General features: G+C 32.0%; 6 protein-coding genes across 6 annotated transcripts; 4 read left to right on the top strand and 2 right to left on the bottom strand.

Moving 5' to 3' along the window:
- Positions 1-928: 928 nt before the first annotated feature.
- Positions 929-6,014, top strand: GO595_004602 (ENTH domain containing protein; the record flags this gene model as incomplete). The annotated part of the gene is made up of 2 exons (XM_067917752.1): positions 929-2,467; positions 4,476-6,014. The coding sequence occupies 2 exons, from the start codon at positions 929-931 to the stop codon at positions 6,012-6,014; spliced, it is 3,078 nt and encodes a 1,025-aa protein (XP_067775184.1).
- Positions 6,015-6,151: 137 nt separating this feature from the next.
- GO595_004601 (Archaeal ribosomal protein S17P) lies at positions 6,152-6,619 on the top strand (the record flags this gene model as incomplete). Its single annotated transcript, XM_067917751.1, has 1 exon — positions 6,152-6,619. One exon carries the CDS (start codon positions 6,152-6,154, stop codon positions 6,617-6,619), a length of 468 nt encoding a protein of 155 aa, XP_067775183.1.
- A 166-nt stretch (positions 6,620-6,785) lies between these two features.
- On the top strand, positions 6,786-7,379 carry GO595_004600 (uncharacterized protein; the record flags this gene model as incomplete). Its single annotated transcript, XM_067917750.1, has 1 exon — positions 6,786-7,379. One exon carries the CDS (start codon positions 6,786-6,788, stop codon positions 7,377-7,379), a length of 594 nt encoding a protein of 197 aa, XP_067775182.1.
- A 2,732-nt stretch (positions 7,380-10,111) lies between these two features.
- GO595_004599 (uncharacterized protein) lies at positions 10,112-11,479 on the bottom strand (the record flags this gene model as incomplete). The annotated part of the gene is made up of 1 exon (XM_067917749.1): positions 10,112-11,479. One exon carries the CDS (start codon positions 11,477-11,479, stop codon positions 10,112-10,114), a length of 1,368 nt encoding a protein of 455 aa, XP_067775181.1.
- A 725-nt stretch (positions 11,480-12,204) lies between these two features.
- GO595_004598 (DNA/RNA-binding protein KIN17) lies at positions 12,205-12,747 on the top strand (the record flags this gene model as incomplete). Its single annotated transcript, XM_067917748.1, has 1 exon — positions 12,205-12,747. The coding sequence occupies one exon, from the start codon at positions 12,205-12,207 to the stop codon at positions 12,745-12,747; it is 543 nt and encodes a 180-aa protein (XP_067775180.1).
- A 168-nt stretch (positions 12,748-12,915) lies between these two features.
- Positions 12,916-13,497, bottom strand: GO595_004597 (40S ribosomal protein S5; the record flags this gene model as incomplete). The annotated part of the gene is made up of 1 exon (XM_067917747.1): positions 12,916-13,497. The coding sequence occupies one exon, from the start codon at positions 13,495-13,497 to the stop codon at positions 12,916-12,918; it is 582 nt and encodes a 193-aa protein (XP_067775179.1).
- Positions 13,498-13,645: the final 148 nt, after the last annotated feature.

Here is a 13,645-nt window from a genome sequence, read left to right as displayed (position 1 = left end):
AATTAATGAAACATTCCTTTGATTAATAAATGAACATCTTTCATAAAGTGATGGTTCGATTGTTTGGTTAAAATTAAATTTTGGTTTTGATGATATTTTTTGAAGTTTTTCTATTTCGTCATTTCGAATTATTTTTGTAATTTTGATTGGATTATGTCCTTCTTTAATTAATTGTTTATGAAGTTCCCAATCATTCTTTTGAAGAAAATCAATGTTTTCCGAAAAGTATTGGTCGGCCAATTTTCTTCATATACTCGAAACATAAGTAATAATTACCTTTGCGCATAAAAAATGAATATGGGTATTTTTTGCTGAAGAAGTTTAATGTATGTTCAACTGTTTCGTTGATATTTTCTTCATGTTGTTAACAACTCATAAATAATTTTCTCTAAATTTAGTAATATTTGAATATTTTCGTTAGTTTTGGTGTAAGTGTCACTTTGATTACCTCCCATTATCCAAGTGAAAAACTTTTTGCAAAGCAAACAAAAATTTTTTTTATATTATTTTTATAATTTTCTATTTAATATGATTGTCATCATAACAATAGTCGACTATTGTTCATATGACTAATCGATCAATATTTTATGTTTTCAATAAATAATGCGAGTAATGATTTATTGTGTTGGGCAAATTTAACATTCTCAAACCGCATTTATCGTTGATTCAAAAAGTTAAATTGACGATCATTTTGCATTCAAAGCTATTATTGATCAGAAAAAAAGTGTATTCTGCCCGTTTAGCTCAATTTGTTTTAATTGAAATTTGATCGTTATACATACAATTTATATTCATTCAAAAAGTGAATATACAAATAAATTAATAGAAATAGAGAAATATGGAGCTTCAAGCATTTTATGAATTATCAAATAATGCACTGATACCAGGACCTAAACGGGAAGAATGTGAAACGCAAATAATCAATTTTATGAATACACAACCTTTAGAATTTATTTCTTTATCTTTACAGCTAATTGTAAATACACCTCCTGACGCACGTCGTGCTAAAGAAATAGGAGCCACATTTCTCTTTCAAAGTGTTAAGGATAGACATTTACTTGAGATAAATGCAGTACCAAAATTTTGGGAAATCTTTTCACAAATAGTACCAAATGTTATCCTCAACGAATCTATGCCAGATACGGTTAAAACTTTAGTTGTATGCACTCTTTCTGCTTTAGCTGTTTATACATACAAATATAATGAATCGACAATTGTTCAACAATATATTGTAGAACTCGGGAAAAGGAAAGAATTTGAGACATTTGTTCTTCTTGCTGTCAGAGAAATTCTTCTTGATGGTCAATGTTTCTATGGATTTTCAGCTGAGTTTTTAATGTCATTAATTCTGAAAACTCTTCTCTATAACTCTTCTATTGTACCACGTGCACAACTTTTCTTTATTGTTGCTGGTCTTACCGGTGATACCAATTTTTTTTTACAAATATTTCCACAACTTCTCTCTAAATTTCCACAAGATCAACTTCATTCACTTCTTTCAGCCATTGATACTTTTTCGGAGAAGCATGCGAATATGTTTCAAGATATAATCACAGATTTCACTCAATTTCTTTGTAGCATAGCACTTAACCGAGAATGCTCATTCCGCAATCTCGCCATTTTTATTTTAGGTTCCTTAGCACAAGGTGATCCACACATGTGCATGAACACCCCATTTTACCAGCAAGTTTTTCAATGCCTTATTACGGTTATTTCTGAGATTGATGACACATCTCCCTTCGAGTTTGATGTTAATGACGTTTCACCTCCTGCATGTGCCGCTGTAATATTCCACAGCATCTGTCTTAAGACTGGTTGTGATCAATATTTTATCTTTTTAAATCAATATCAAGATCTAATTTTCCGACAAGATCCGAACAATTATACATGGCAACAAGCATACGCTGTATTATATGCATTCACACTACTAGATTCAGCTTCTATTCAAGCAATAGTGCCCAACATAACTTCATTAGACCCTGCAAACAAGGCTGCGATTCAAGCAGTGCTGAGCAACAGTTTGATCATTCAATTCACACAAAAACTCGTATCGTTTTTACAACCGTCGGTCACAAACCCCAGAATTCGAGCGGTTATCTATCGTAACATTTCGCATTTATGTAGATCAATCGCTAATGGTATGTATCAACGGTATGCAGGCGATTTAGTATTGCCTATATTGTTAAACTTCACATCAGAATCACACCCAGAAGTCCAAAAATATTCAGCTAAAGCATTAAGTGACTTTTTTTCCATTAATTCATCTGACTTATTTCATAAGTATTCTGAATACTATCCGTGTATTAAAGAATTGTTATCCAAAACAACGCCTGAACTACAGATATATTTGTTCGAATGTATTGCAGGATTTGCACATGTTTTAGATTTATCATCCACAGAATTGTTTTACGACATTAAAGATATAGTGTGTAAATATTATCCGATATCCGAACATCCATTTTTAAAAGTATCAATAATTTATACATTTATTACTTCATCAATATCATATTATTTGATCACAAAAACATTTCCTACAGAATGTATTCCATTTGCACAAGAGTTTTTTCGTTACATAATTTCAATTAAAGAAACATATTTCGATATGAAATTCGAACGAAAATGTCACCAATGTATTATATCATTGTTTTTTTTGCTAGGCGGAAACAACTCGAAAGAATTCATTGAATTATTATTACCAAACGCCTTAAAAATAGCAGAATCAGAATTGCCGATAACTATTTTAGGTGGATTTGATGATCCGTCTGATTATTTGATATCATCGTATTACAGGTTGCTATCTAAAGAAGACCAATCAACAAAAGTGTTCACTGCGAATTCGAATATAATTGAAATACAACATCAGATGGAAATAATATGTGAAATAGCTAAGTGCTTAAAGAAAGAATTTCGTCCGTATTTAGGGAAAGCATTGGAAATATCTAAGAAATGGATCGAGTCTAAATATATTTCGGTGAAATTAATTCGATGCTCGTGGGATATCTTTGGGATAATGTTGAAAATATTTAATGATGAGTATGACATATTCAATGAATTGTTGATATTCGGATTTAAATCTTTCACTAATTTAATTACATATATCGATGATGTTCAATTCATTCGAATTTTATGCAATTATTGTATGAATTTGTTGAAGTACGCTTATAACTTTCACTGGATTAATAACGAAATATTCATCGAAGTTTTTAATATGTTTATGCCAACGTTAGACAAGACGTTAAAAAATAAACTATTGAATATTGAACAGTACGAAAAATATTCAAAAGAAATAACCGAAGACGATATTGACATTGACAAAAGAATTTCTTTTTGTGACCAAACCGCCCAAAAGATTTGTGACTTAATTCGGTCGATGGTTCTGTTGTATCCAAACACAATATTTCAAATTTTCTTAACAACCGTTTACCCGTTAATTCAAAATTTCATTGAAAACCCTGCGTCAAGAATTATCGGCTTCCATTTAATGACAACATACGTTTTGGCGGTTGGTGTTAATCCAGAAAACGTTTTAATTTCTGAAAACGTTATCAAGTTATTAGCCGATACAGCCATTCAAAAAGTTTCCCCTTTTTCTGAAGAAGCGTTAATTCAATTGATAGATATTTGTAAAGAAAAAGTGCCACTTCGGGATGAGTTTTTGACAGACTTTTATCGGTTTTACATTCAATTATTAAGTGATCAACGAATATCAGATGCGCCAGAATTAACATCTATAGCTGACATAGGATTAGCTGCTTATACTGTCTTTATCCAAAATTATATGTATGTCAATAATTTGCCGATTTTAAATGAAGCATTAGAAAAATGGTTCAACTTTATGCCGATATGGGAAGAAAACCCAACAATAGAATACATATTCTCTTTCATGGCAACGCTGCTCGAGAATCAGAATGAAGTATTGATCAAAAATGAAGATAATTTTATGGTGGCAATTAACCAAATAGCATCGAACATCGGTTCAGATATGATTACGCTAAGGACTAAGCAAAGGCTAAAAGTGATTTTGAAGGTTTATTATGATGATCCAAATTATCAAATAATTTTTAAGATGGTTCAGGAGCAATTTATAACGGACAGATTTCAAAAATTGATTTATATGTTAAATTCGCCAATGTAATAATATTGTTAATAAATGTAAAAAATGTATTTTTGAAATTTATTTTTTGTGATGTGAAGTGACTACTTTTTGAATTGTGTATCATTCAAATTCATTTAAATATGGAGATATGAAATAAAAACAGATAAATTCTTTTTTATGATATTTATTTCATCATATTAGATGCAAAAAATATTTAATACATTTACTTTTTTATAATATTAGAAAATAATTATATATAAATCAATATTACTTCAAGAAAAACCCGTTTAATATTTTTAGATAGACGATAGTCATTCAAATTTGAATCAATTCTTTAATTGGTCGGACTTATTCAATTATAAACGACTGATTACACCAGTCAATGAAAGCTTGGAATTGGACCAAAAAGAAGACAAGGAAAGCAGGCTATGCAATCACTCAAAAGAGTGAAGCAGAGAAGCTCGTTTTAGAAGCTACCTCATCCGATAAATGGGGTGCTTCTAATACAATGCTTTTCAGGATTGCACAACTTTCGAATGGAATAAGTGACTATGAGGCTATTTCCAAGGCCATGTGGAAAAGGATTAGTGATGATGAAATTCGTAGGGTTCAAAAGGCTATGATTTTATTGGAATATTTAATTATCAACGGAAGCGAAAGATTTAGATCTGATACTAAAATGAGAACAGGATATCTTCAAACCCTTCTTCATATACATCGTCATGAAACTGGTGAAGATGCTGCTCTTGAAGCAGTCATCAGAAAAAAGGCCGAAAATATCATCGCCCTTCTTAATGATGACGAATTGTTTAAGTCAGAACGCGAAAAGGCAGCAAGAATTAGAGGTTCATTAGAATCATGTTCAAATATTGATCAACTTGGTGCAAGTACTTCATATTCTAATACATTATATGAAGGAAGACATTATGGTGGTCAAGACACACAAGCAAATAAACCTCAAACAAATACAAATTCAACTACAACAACATCTAAAGATGACGATAGTGAATATGAATACGAATATGATGATGATGATATTCCAACACCAGTGGCAGTGCAAAGGCAAAAGTCATCAGAAATGTTTGCCAATCAACAACAGAATACATTCGATCCATTTGCACAACAACAACAGCAACAGCCACAAAGGCAGCAGCAAAATACCTTTGACCCATTTGCTCAGCAACAGCAGCCGCAGCAACAAAGAGTTCAACATCAACAAAATAATTTCGACATATTCGCCCAACAACCACAACAAAGGCAACAACAAAATACTTTTGATCCATTTGCTCAGCCTCAACAGCCACAGCAAAGGTCACAACAGAATTCATTCGATATGTTCGCTTCTCAGCCGCAACAAAGATCGCAGCAAAATTCATTTGATATGTTCGCCCAACCTCAACAACCCCAACAAAGATCGCAACAGAATTCATTTGATATGTTCTCCCAACCACAGCAACAGCCGCAACAAAGGTCACAACAGAATTCATTTGATATGTTTGCACCGCAGTCCCAACAGCAGCAACAAAGATCTCAGCAGAATTCATTTGATATGTTTTCTTCTCAACCTCAACAAAGGTCGCAACAGAATTCATTTGATATGTTCTCCTCCCAACCACAGCAACAACAAATGCAGCCCCAACAACAGTTTGCAATGTTTAACCAACCGCAACAAAATTATAATCAACAAAACTTCAATAATCAACAAGATGATCTTCTTTCATTAAATAACATTCCACAACAACGTCCACAACAGCAACAAAATATGCGACAACAACAACAACCAAAGCAACAAAATAACGCATATGATTTTGATGGTCTTGTTGATTTAAATCTTCGTGATAGTGGACCACGTAGAGATTACGGAAGCGCAAATGTGGTAACAAGAGGTCAAGGCCAAGCACTTGGTAATATGTTCTAAGTAATTACAACATTAGTAAACCACAATTGAGTTAATACATCAAAAATTACTTTTCTTTGTTGATGTGAGAACGTTAATTTTGATGCGCTTTCACATCACATGTCGGGGCGCAACGGTTTGGTCCGTCCTTTCAAGCGATGTCTGATATCCAAACAGAGCGCGCATTCCAAAAGCAAAAACAAATTTGCCTTGCATCAAAGAAGTACCGCGGCGCTGATAAGAAGCCACGCTATACAAAGAACATCGGTCTCGGAATTCAAACACCAAAAGCTGCTATCGAAGGAACTTATATCGATCATAAGTGCCCATTCACTAGCGACGTTTCAATCCGTGGTCGTGTAATGCGTGGTGTTGTTGTTTCTACAAAGATGAAGAGAACAGTCATCGTTCGTCGTGATTACCTTCAATACATCCGTAAGTATAAGCGTTTTGAAAAGCGCCATACAAAGATTCCAGCTCACTGCAGCCCATGCTTCATCGTTAAAGAAGGTGATATCGTTCAAATTGGTGAATGCCGTCCACTTTCAAAGACAGTTCACTTCAATGTTATTTCTGTTAAGCCATGTGCAGTTGGTGCTGACAAGAAACAATTCAGAGTCTTCTAAACAATGGAGAATCATTTTGATTTTTTTTGGTAATGATGATTTAAACGTTTTTAACCCCCTTTTACACAACGATCATAATTAAGTCAAATTATGTACAGTAAGTAAACCTCACAAATTGAACCTGTACGTTTAATGATTAAATAATTAACGTACATATCATTTGTAAATGTGTTCCAGCTCAAGCATTGAAAATGATATAGAGCAACATCTCAATTGGATGCAATCTCTTCTTAATGATCCAGCACCAGGATCTTCTCAAGATATTAATTCTTCATATGAAGCTCAAATTGATGACTTGATTGCATCAATCCAAGCACCTATTGAATCCAATCAACCACGTTTCAGTGAAGTGTGCCAACAATACACTAATCTTGCAAAACAAGCTTATCAACAAAATGAAGAACCATCACCAATTGTTGAAACTGAAGATACTCGTCAATATAGGATCTCTGACCCAATAGATGATAGTGAAGATGAAAGTGATTGTGATGAATATTATGTTGAAGATGCTGAAACAATCCGTGGTCAAGAAATTCCAGATTGGGCACGTGCTGCTAACCTTCTTGTTGAACTCCAAAAACAACAGTCTATTGACCCAGATAAGATATTCACTAATTTCGAAAATACATGCGATTTATCAGCAATGTTTGAAAAGAAGAAGCGATCATTCAAAGTTCGTGGAGATAGCGGTTGGTGGGCTGCTGATGGTATTACACATGATGAAGAAGTAAAATACAAGAAAGCAGTTGGATTAGCATAAATTTAATATACAATTCCAAATCGTTACTTATAGTTCTAAAATTCTTATAACAATTTTTATTTGATTTTAATAATTTTTCAGAAATGTATTTTTCTTTTTTAATTACAGAAAATATTTAATTTTTATATAAAATTTTATTCTTACCTATATGAAGATAGAAATATATTTAGGTGGTTCCTAATAATTTTCAAAAAATAATTCTGAAAATAACATATTGTAGGCTCAATTTCTCATGCAAAAAATCAAATTTAATTTGTAATTTTGAGTTCATACGAGCTAAAAATTAACAAGGAAATTAATTTATAATTAAGGGGAATCGATGAGTTGTTTTTTGTGCTCGCCAGGTTGTTCTTTAAATGCACAAACTTCTTGTCTTTCAACTAAAAAGGAATTCACAAGCATAATTTTCAATAACTACTTTTCTTTCCTATTTTCAAACACAATAAAAATGCATTAAATGTTTACTTAATGCTTCATTCGGAATCCGAATTCTGGTAAACCCTCCAGTATTGGCTTGTGTCCCATAATCTTATCATATCTCTCAACAAGAAAATCATTTTATTCCTGTTTTCCTTAAATTTTAAACGATCTTCATCTTCAACACAGTTGGAAGGATAATAATTCATAGCATCAGGGAGGATCATCCACATAAATTCATGTAGAAATACTTCTGTTATAATTTTAAAATTATCTAATTTTTTGAAGAATTCAGCTAAATGACCCAAAAGATTCAAGTTTACTGGATCCAATTCTTTTTTCAAGATTATTAAATATTCTTCTGGACTACTTTCATCAATAACTTTTGGAATTAATTCATTAGGAATTATTGGAATTTGTTTTTTCATCCATTTTGTAAAGATATAACATAACTGTTTGATAGAAATTGATCTGAAATTAGCTTCTCCATTTTCATAACTCTTTATAAAATCTATTGGATAATCTTCGACAAAAACATCATTTTCATCAAGAACACCAAGTACATCGGCTTGTTGTCTAATAAACACTTTAAATAATATTTTTTGAGTCATATCTTTAACAACAATTGGAATATTTAAATCAGGAAATGTTTCACGTTGGAACCAAAGATGTTCATAAGCAGTTGAATAAAAATCACAAATATTATTTCTATATTTGTAAATGATTATTATTGCACTTTCTGGTTTCATAACATTTGTACCAAAATGACACCTAACAGAAAAGCGAATATAACAAATTTGTGCTAAATTTGATGTTTCATCATCTTCAGCTTTTTCATTTTCCAAAAAAAATGACTTGATAATTGGTTCACTTTCTTTTGTAGAAGGGAATATTGATGTTAAAACAAGTAAGATTTCCCATGCCTTAATTTGAGTTCCATCTTGATTATTTTGTACTTCAAGAATTAATTGGAAGTATGCTTCATCATATAATTTATATTGTTTCAGTAAATTTACAATTTGATCAATGTCTGTTGTTTTTCCCTTCTTAATATAACTTTTAATTAAGCTAAATATTTTTTGAGTAGCTTTTATTTCTTCTGGGAAAGTAGTTATACTTGTTTGCAGTGGATTTTCTGAGTCCTGAGCTTTTTCTTTATCAGGCATTTGATTCTTTTTAAAAAATTCCAATGCAATATCATTAAAATGTTCTTTAGCATTATCATAATTGCCAATATACAACTGAGGATGTAAAAATGAATTTTGAAACAAACGAATAGAAGATGATGAACTAGCTTCCTCTTGAGACTCTTTGTTATCTTTTAACATTCCAAAAGATTTAGTATTAAACCAATAATTTCTTTGATCATTTTCTTTTATATTACTTAAACTTGGTTGTCCATAAAAATTTGATCTAGATTCCAAACTAATTTTTCTTAAAATTTTTTGCATTTTTTTTAAACTGGATGGTGAAGGAATGACATCATTATCATTTTTGTGGAATTTATCTCCTACACAATTTATATTATAAAAAAGATATAATAAAGTTAAAAAAATGAATTGTTTCATTTATAAAAGTGAGGATAGAGAAATGAAAGTTATTTCATATATGAAAAGTTTTTTATATCAAGCTAAAAATGATCTTTTTTATGATGCTTTAAGTAAAGTATAGAACTTTTAAATTTTATCATGTGGCAAAACATAATTTTCTCTAATATTCTTTAATACCTTGAAACAATTTCTTTTCAACATCACGAAGAGATTTTGGAGAAATGAGGGAAAACATAATATAAAAACATCTGTTTCATGAAAGTGGACTAAGTTTAGTAAGTTTATTCTATATCTGATGTGAATATCTATACAATTATTTTATTGGATGTCTATCTATATTACATTTCTCATCCTATCACAGCAGGAAAAGAGCCTGAGCTGCATGTCTCTGGAATGGGTATAATAACTTTATCATCCTCTGCGTTCCCAACAATACGGGATGTTATTAAATTGTTTGCAAATTTTCAACAAAAAAACTTTATTAAAAAAATTTTTTTAATTAAAATTCTTTAACGAAAACATTAACAAATTTTTGGAAATGTGAGATTCCTAAATGTATAAAATGTTTTATCTTCATTGTCTTTAACAAGCACACTAATATTGGAATGGTTCAATAGAAAATGTAAACATGAAATTGCTAACAGTATATTTTATATGTGTGATATGTTAAAAAAATGGAATTTTTTGTGTATTTCCTTAATTCATATTATTCCCCATGAAGCTCATATAACTAAATAAGCAATAGAGTTTATTAAATCTAAACAATTAATCTTTTTTGGCTTTCCTCTTGTTTCCAAAGCAACACTTGCACAACAAAACAATTATTTCACCTATAGTTATCAACAAAAGCAAAACAATTATCATCACTACATAGTCAGGCATTTGCTTTAATAAGCTCAGCGAAGCCCCCAACAAAACTTTCGCAGTCATTTCGATTTTTTCGATTATTATATTTATGTCAATGAATGAAATTTTCGTCGAATGACTTTTTCCAGTTAAATTTGGTAATGATTCAACTTTTTTAAAACTTGTAATTCCATGCAGAAGAAACTCATACCTTTTTCGAAACTCCATCCATGTTGTTACGTCTTTCCAAATCATGAATTCATTTGAGTTTGGTTTCAAAACAACAAAATCTCCTGTTTCTAAACCTAACTTCTGAACAAACACTTCCTCTTTAGATGCATTTATTTTTCCAGTTGGTATATTCATGTCATTTATGCCTTTCTTTATGTCATCAGCTATTTCATTCCCATCGACATAGACGATACAATAGTCGGAACAGAGCTTGTGAAAATTAACCGTATTTAGCTCTGAAAAAACCGTAAACCGAAATTTTCGGATGATGGCACTTAATGAACCCGAATCAAGTTCGAACGGTATCACAAGCGGAATAACAGGTCCACCAAATGTATCATCCTGAGGATTACCCATTCGATAAATGATGTATGTAGGAAGCTCATCAATTGATAATGAACCAAGAGCACGTGGATAATTTATAATGTTTTGTTCATTAATTGAAGCAAAAGCAAAAACAGAATTCGACTTACAATAGGAGGAAACAAGAAGAAAAGATTCAGGTGGTTCTTCAAGATCAGAAAATAAAATAACATGAAGATGATCTAAATTTGATTTTCTCCATTTTACAATATCTTCGTCATTTTTGACAATGGTTATGTATTTAGAAGATGATTTTGTTGCAAAACTCACAAGGGAGTTGGTTGTTAGTTGTCCTGTGAATCTCGAAATGAGATTGGATGAGGATCTGTCAAGAATAACGATTTGAGGAGGATGAACTTTAAGAAATTGAAGTGTTTTTATGGATAGCTGGTTTTCCTTGATGCGTCCAAAACCAAATAGATTACCAGTTTTTTGAATAAGTTCTTGGAAAATTGTATTGAAGTTGTTGAGACTGTGATCAGAATTGGAAATACTTATAATCCATGGCCTACCATCATTAGTTTTTTGTTCAAAATTGATATCAGTAAGATCAATAATTTGATTTTGTGGAGAAGCACGTGATTTTGATTCCCTGGAGAGAATGTCTCGGATTTTGTCTGCACTATTGGTACCTTTGGATTGTTCCTGAAAAGTTTCATCAATAATACCGAACTTATCATACTTCTCGAGCATTTTGGGATTTTTTAAAATTTCATATGCATCATTAATTTGCATCCATTTTTTTTCAGCATCAATTTCTTTATTTCTATCAGGATGATATTTTCGAGTTTTTTCTCGAAACGCAGTTTTTATCTGTTCAGGTGTTGCTGTTTTTGGGACACCTAAAATTGCATATGGATCTTGTCCTTTTAACAGGAGGAAAATTGGCCATAAAATAAAAATACCAAGCATTGAGAACGTTAATTATTTCACTCACACGTTAACGTTCACCAAAATAAATCTTTTCGTCTCTAAAGGATTGATAGTAAAAACATAAAAAAATTTACCAACTAGATTCAGTTTCTTTCGGGAAACACCAAGTTCATTTGGGATTTAAATTTTATTCGGATTAATTGTCGATTGACAAATTAATATAAATTAGTTCATCAACTGACAACAACTTGCGAAAAGTAGTTGGTTGTTTTAGTATATAAATGTAAAATTTACTGTTTTGATCTGGATTTCGGATAAATGTTTTTAAAAAATCATTGCATTTAAACGGTCGTCCTGTAACATATTGTTGTAGAGGATTTTTCCAAAAGATGGGAAAAACGAAAACCGAACCTAAACTTATATCAAAGAAAATGAAGTACGGACAGCTTCAAAAATTAAAGTGGTATTGCGAAATTTGTCAACATCAATGCAATGATGAAAGAAGTTTTAAACAACATGTACAAAGCGATAAACACAGAATTATGATGGCCCACTTCCGTGCTAATAGCTCTAGTATCCTTAGAAGTAATTCAAATGCTTTCAAAAGCACATTTCTGGACGTTCTCAGAAGATTATTTCCAAACAAGGAAGTTCCAGCAAACACAGTCTATATTCATGTCATCAAAGATAAAAAGCACACCCACATGAATTCTACATATTGGGAATCTCTTCGTGGTTTTTGTTGCCATTTGCGTGATCATGGATTAATTCAAATGAGAATGACAGAACGCGGGCCAATGATTAAGTACCTTGGCAAAGAATCCAAGACTGTTGAAGAAGATGCACAGAAAGAGAAAATAGGTTTACAAAATAGTATTGAACTTGAACGAGAGCGATCAATTGTACAAAGAATGCTACAACAAGGAACGGTGCAAACACAAGAAAAAGAAACAGTTGAAGAACAGGATGTGGATACAGTGATTAATGTTGAAAAGAAAGCACAACCCAAGAAAGTTGCATCACTTTTCTCACAATTTTCCAGACCAAAGCCACCAGAGAAGCCGAAGGTTGCTCCTCTTTTCAGGTGATCAAATCCTTATTTTTAATAAACAGCTTAAAACGAACGTTAAATTTAACATTCACAATTTTCTTAGCAACGATAGCAATTATTGATTGGGAAAGACGGTTTTATTTAATTTCTTGAAAAGATTTTTTGGAACTGACAAAAAGAAGCAAATGAAATAAATGTAAATTTTTTAACGGTTGGATTTGGCAATACGTTCAAGTTCATCCTTCTTGCGAACTGCGTAACTGTCATTTGTGTTTCCTGATGCAGCTATAAGCTCATCAGCAAGACATTCAGCAATAGTTTTGGATGAACGAAAAGCAGATTTACGTGCTCCTTCAGTGATGAGAGCAAGTGATTGATTGATTCTGCGGAGAGGTGAAACATCGCATGCTTGTCTACGAACTGTACCACCGACACCAATACGTGTTGAGTCTTCACGGGCACCACAGTACTGAACAGCCTTTACAAAGACAACTAGTGGGTTTTCACCAGTTACTAAATTGATAAGATCAAATGCTTGACGAACGATTCGAATAGCCATAAGCTTTTTACCAGCGTTACGACCATGACACATAAGGTAGCAAACAAAACGTTCTACAAGTGGGCAACTGACCTTGTGAAATTGTTGATGTTGATAACGTCCTGCTGTGTGTGGAAGGATAACTTGTTGTTTTTCGTGGACAGAAATATAATCAACGAGTGCCTTATCGAGTTGGCTAAAGTCAATATCGGAATAGGACCACTTTCCAAAGAGCTTTACGTCCTGCATTACAGAAAGGAAAGCCAATCATAGCTGGTCAATTACGTTCTTAACGTGCGATTGCGAAGAACAAACGGTCGCAATACATGTAAAACATAAACATTTGAAAAAGTGTAAAACAAACCGCATTATTACTCACAATTTTTGAAATCAATTC

Source organism: Histomonas meleagridis, assembly GCF_020186115.1.
Source record: "Histomonas meleagridis strain 2922-C6/04-10x chromosome Unknown contig_27, whole genome shotgun sequence".
In the NCBI taxonomy this organism is placed as follows: Eukaryota; Parabasalia; order Tritrichomonadida; family Dientamoebidae; genus Histomonas; species Histomonas meleagridis.
Note: the sequence above shows the minus strand (reverse complement) of the source record. Positions and strands in the feature narration are given on the sequence as shown.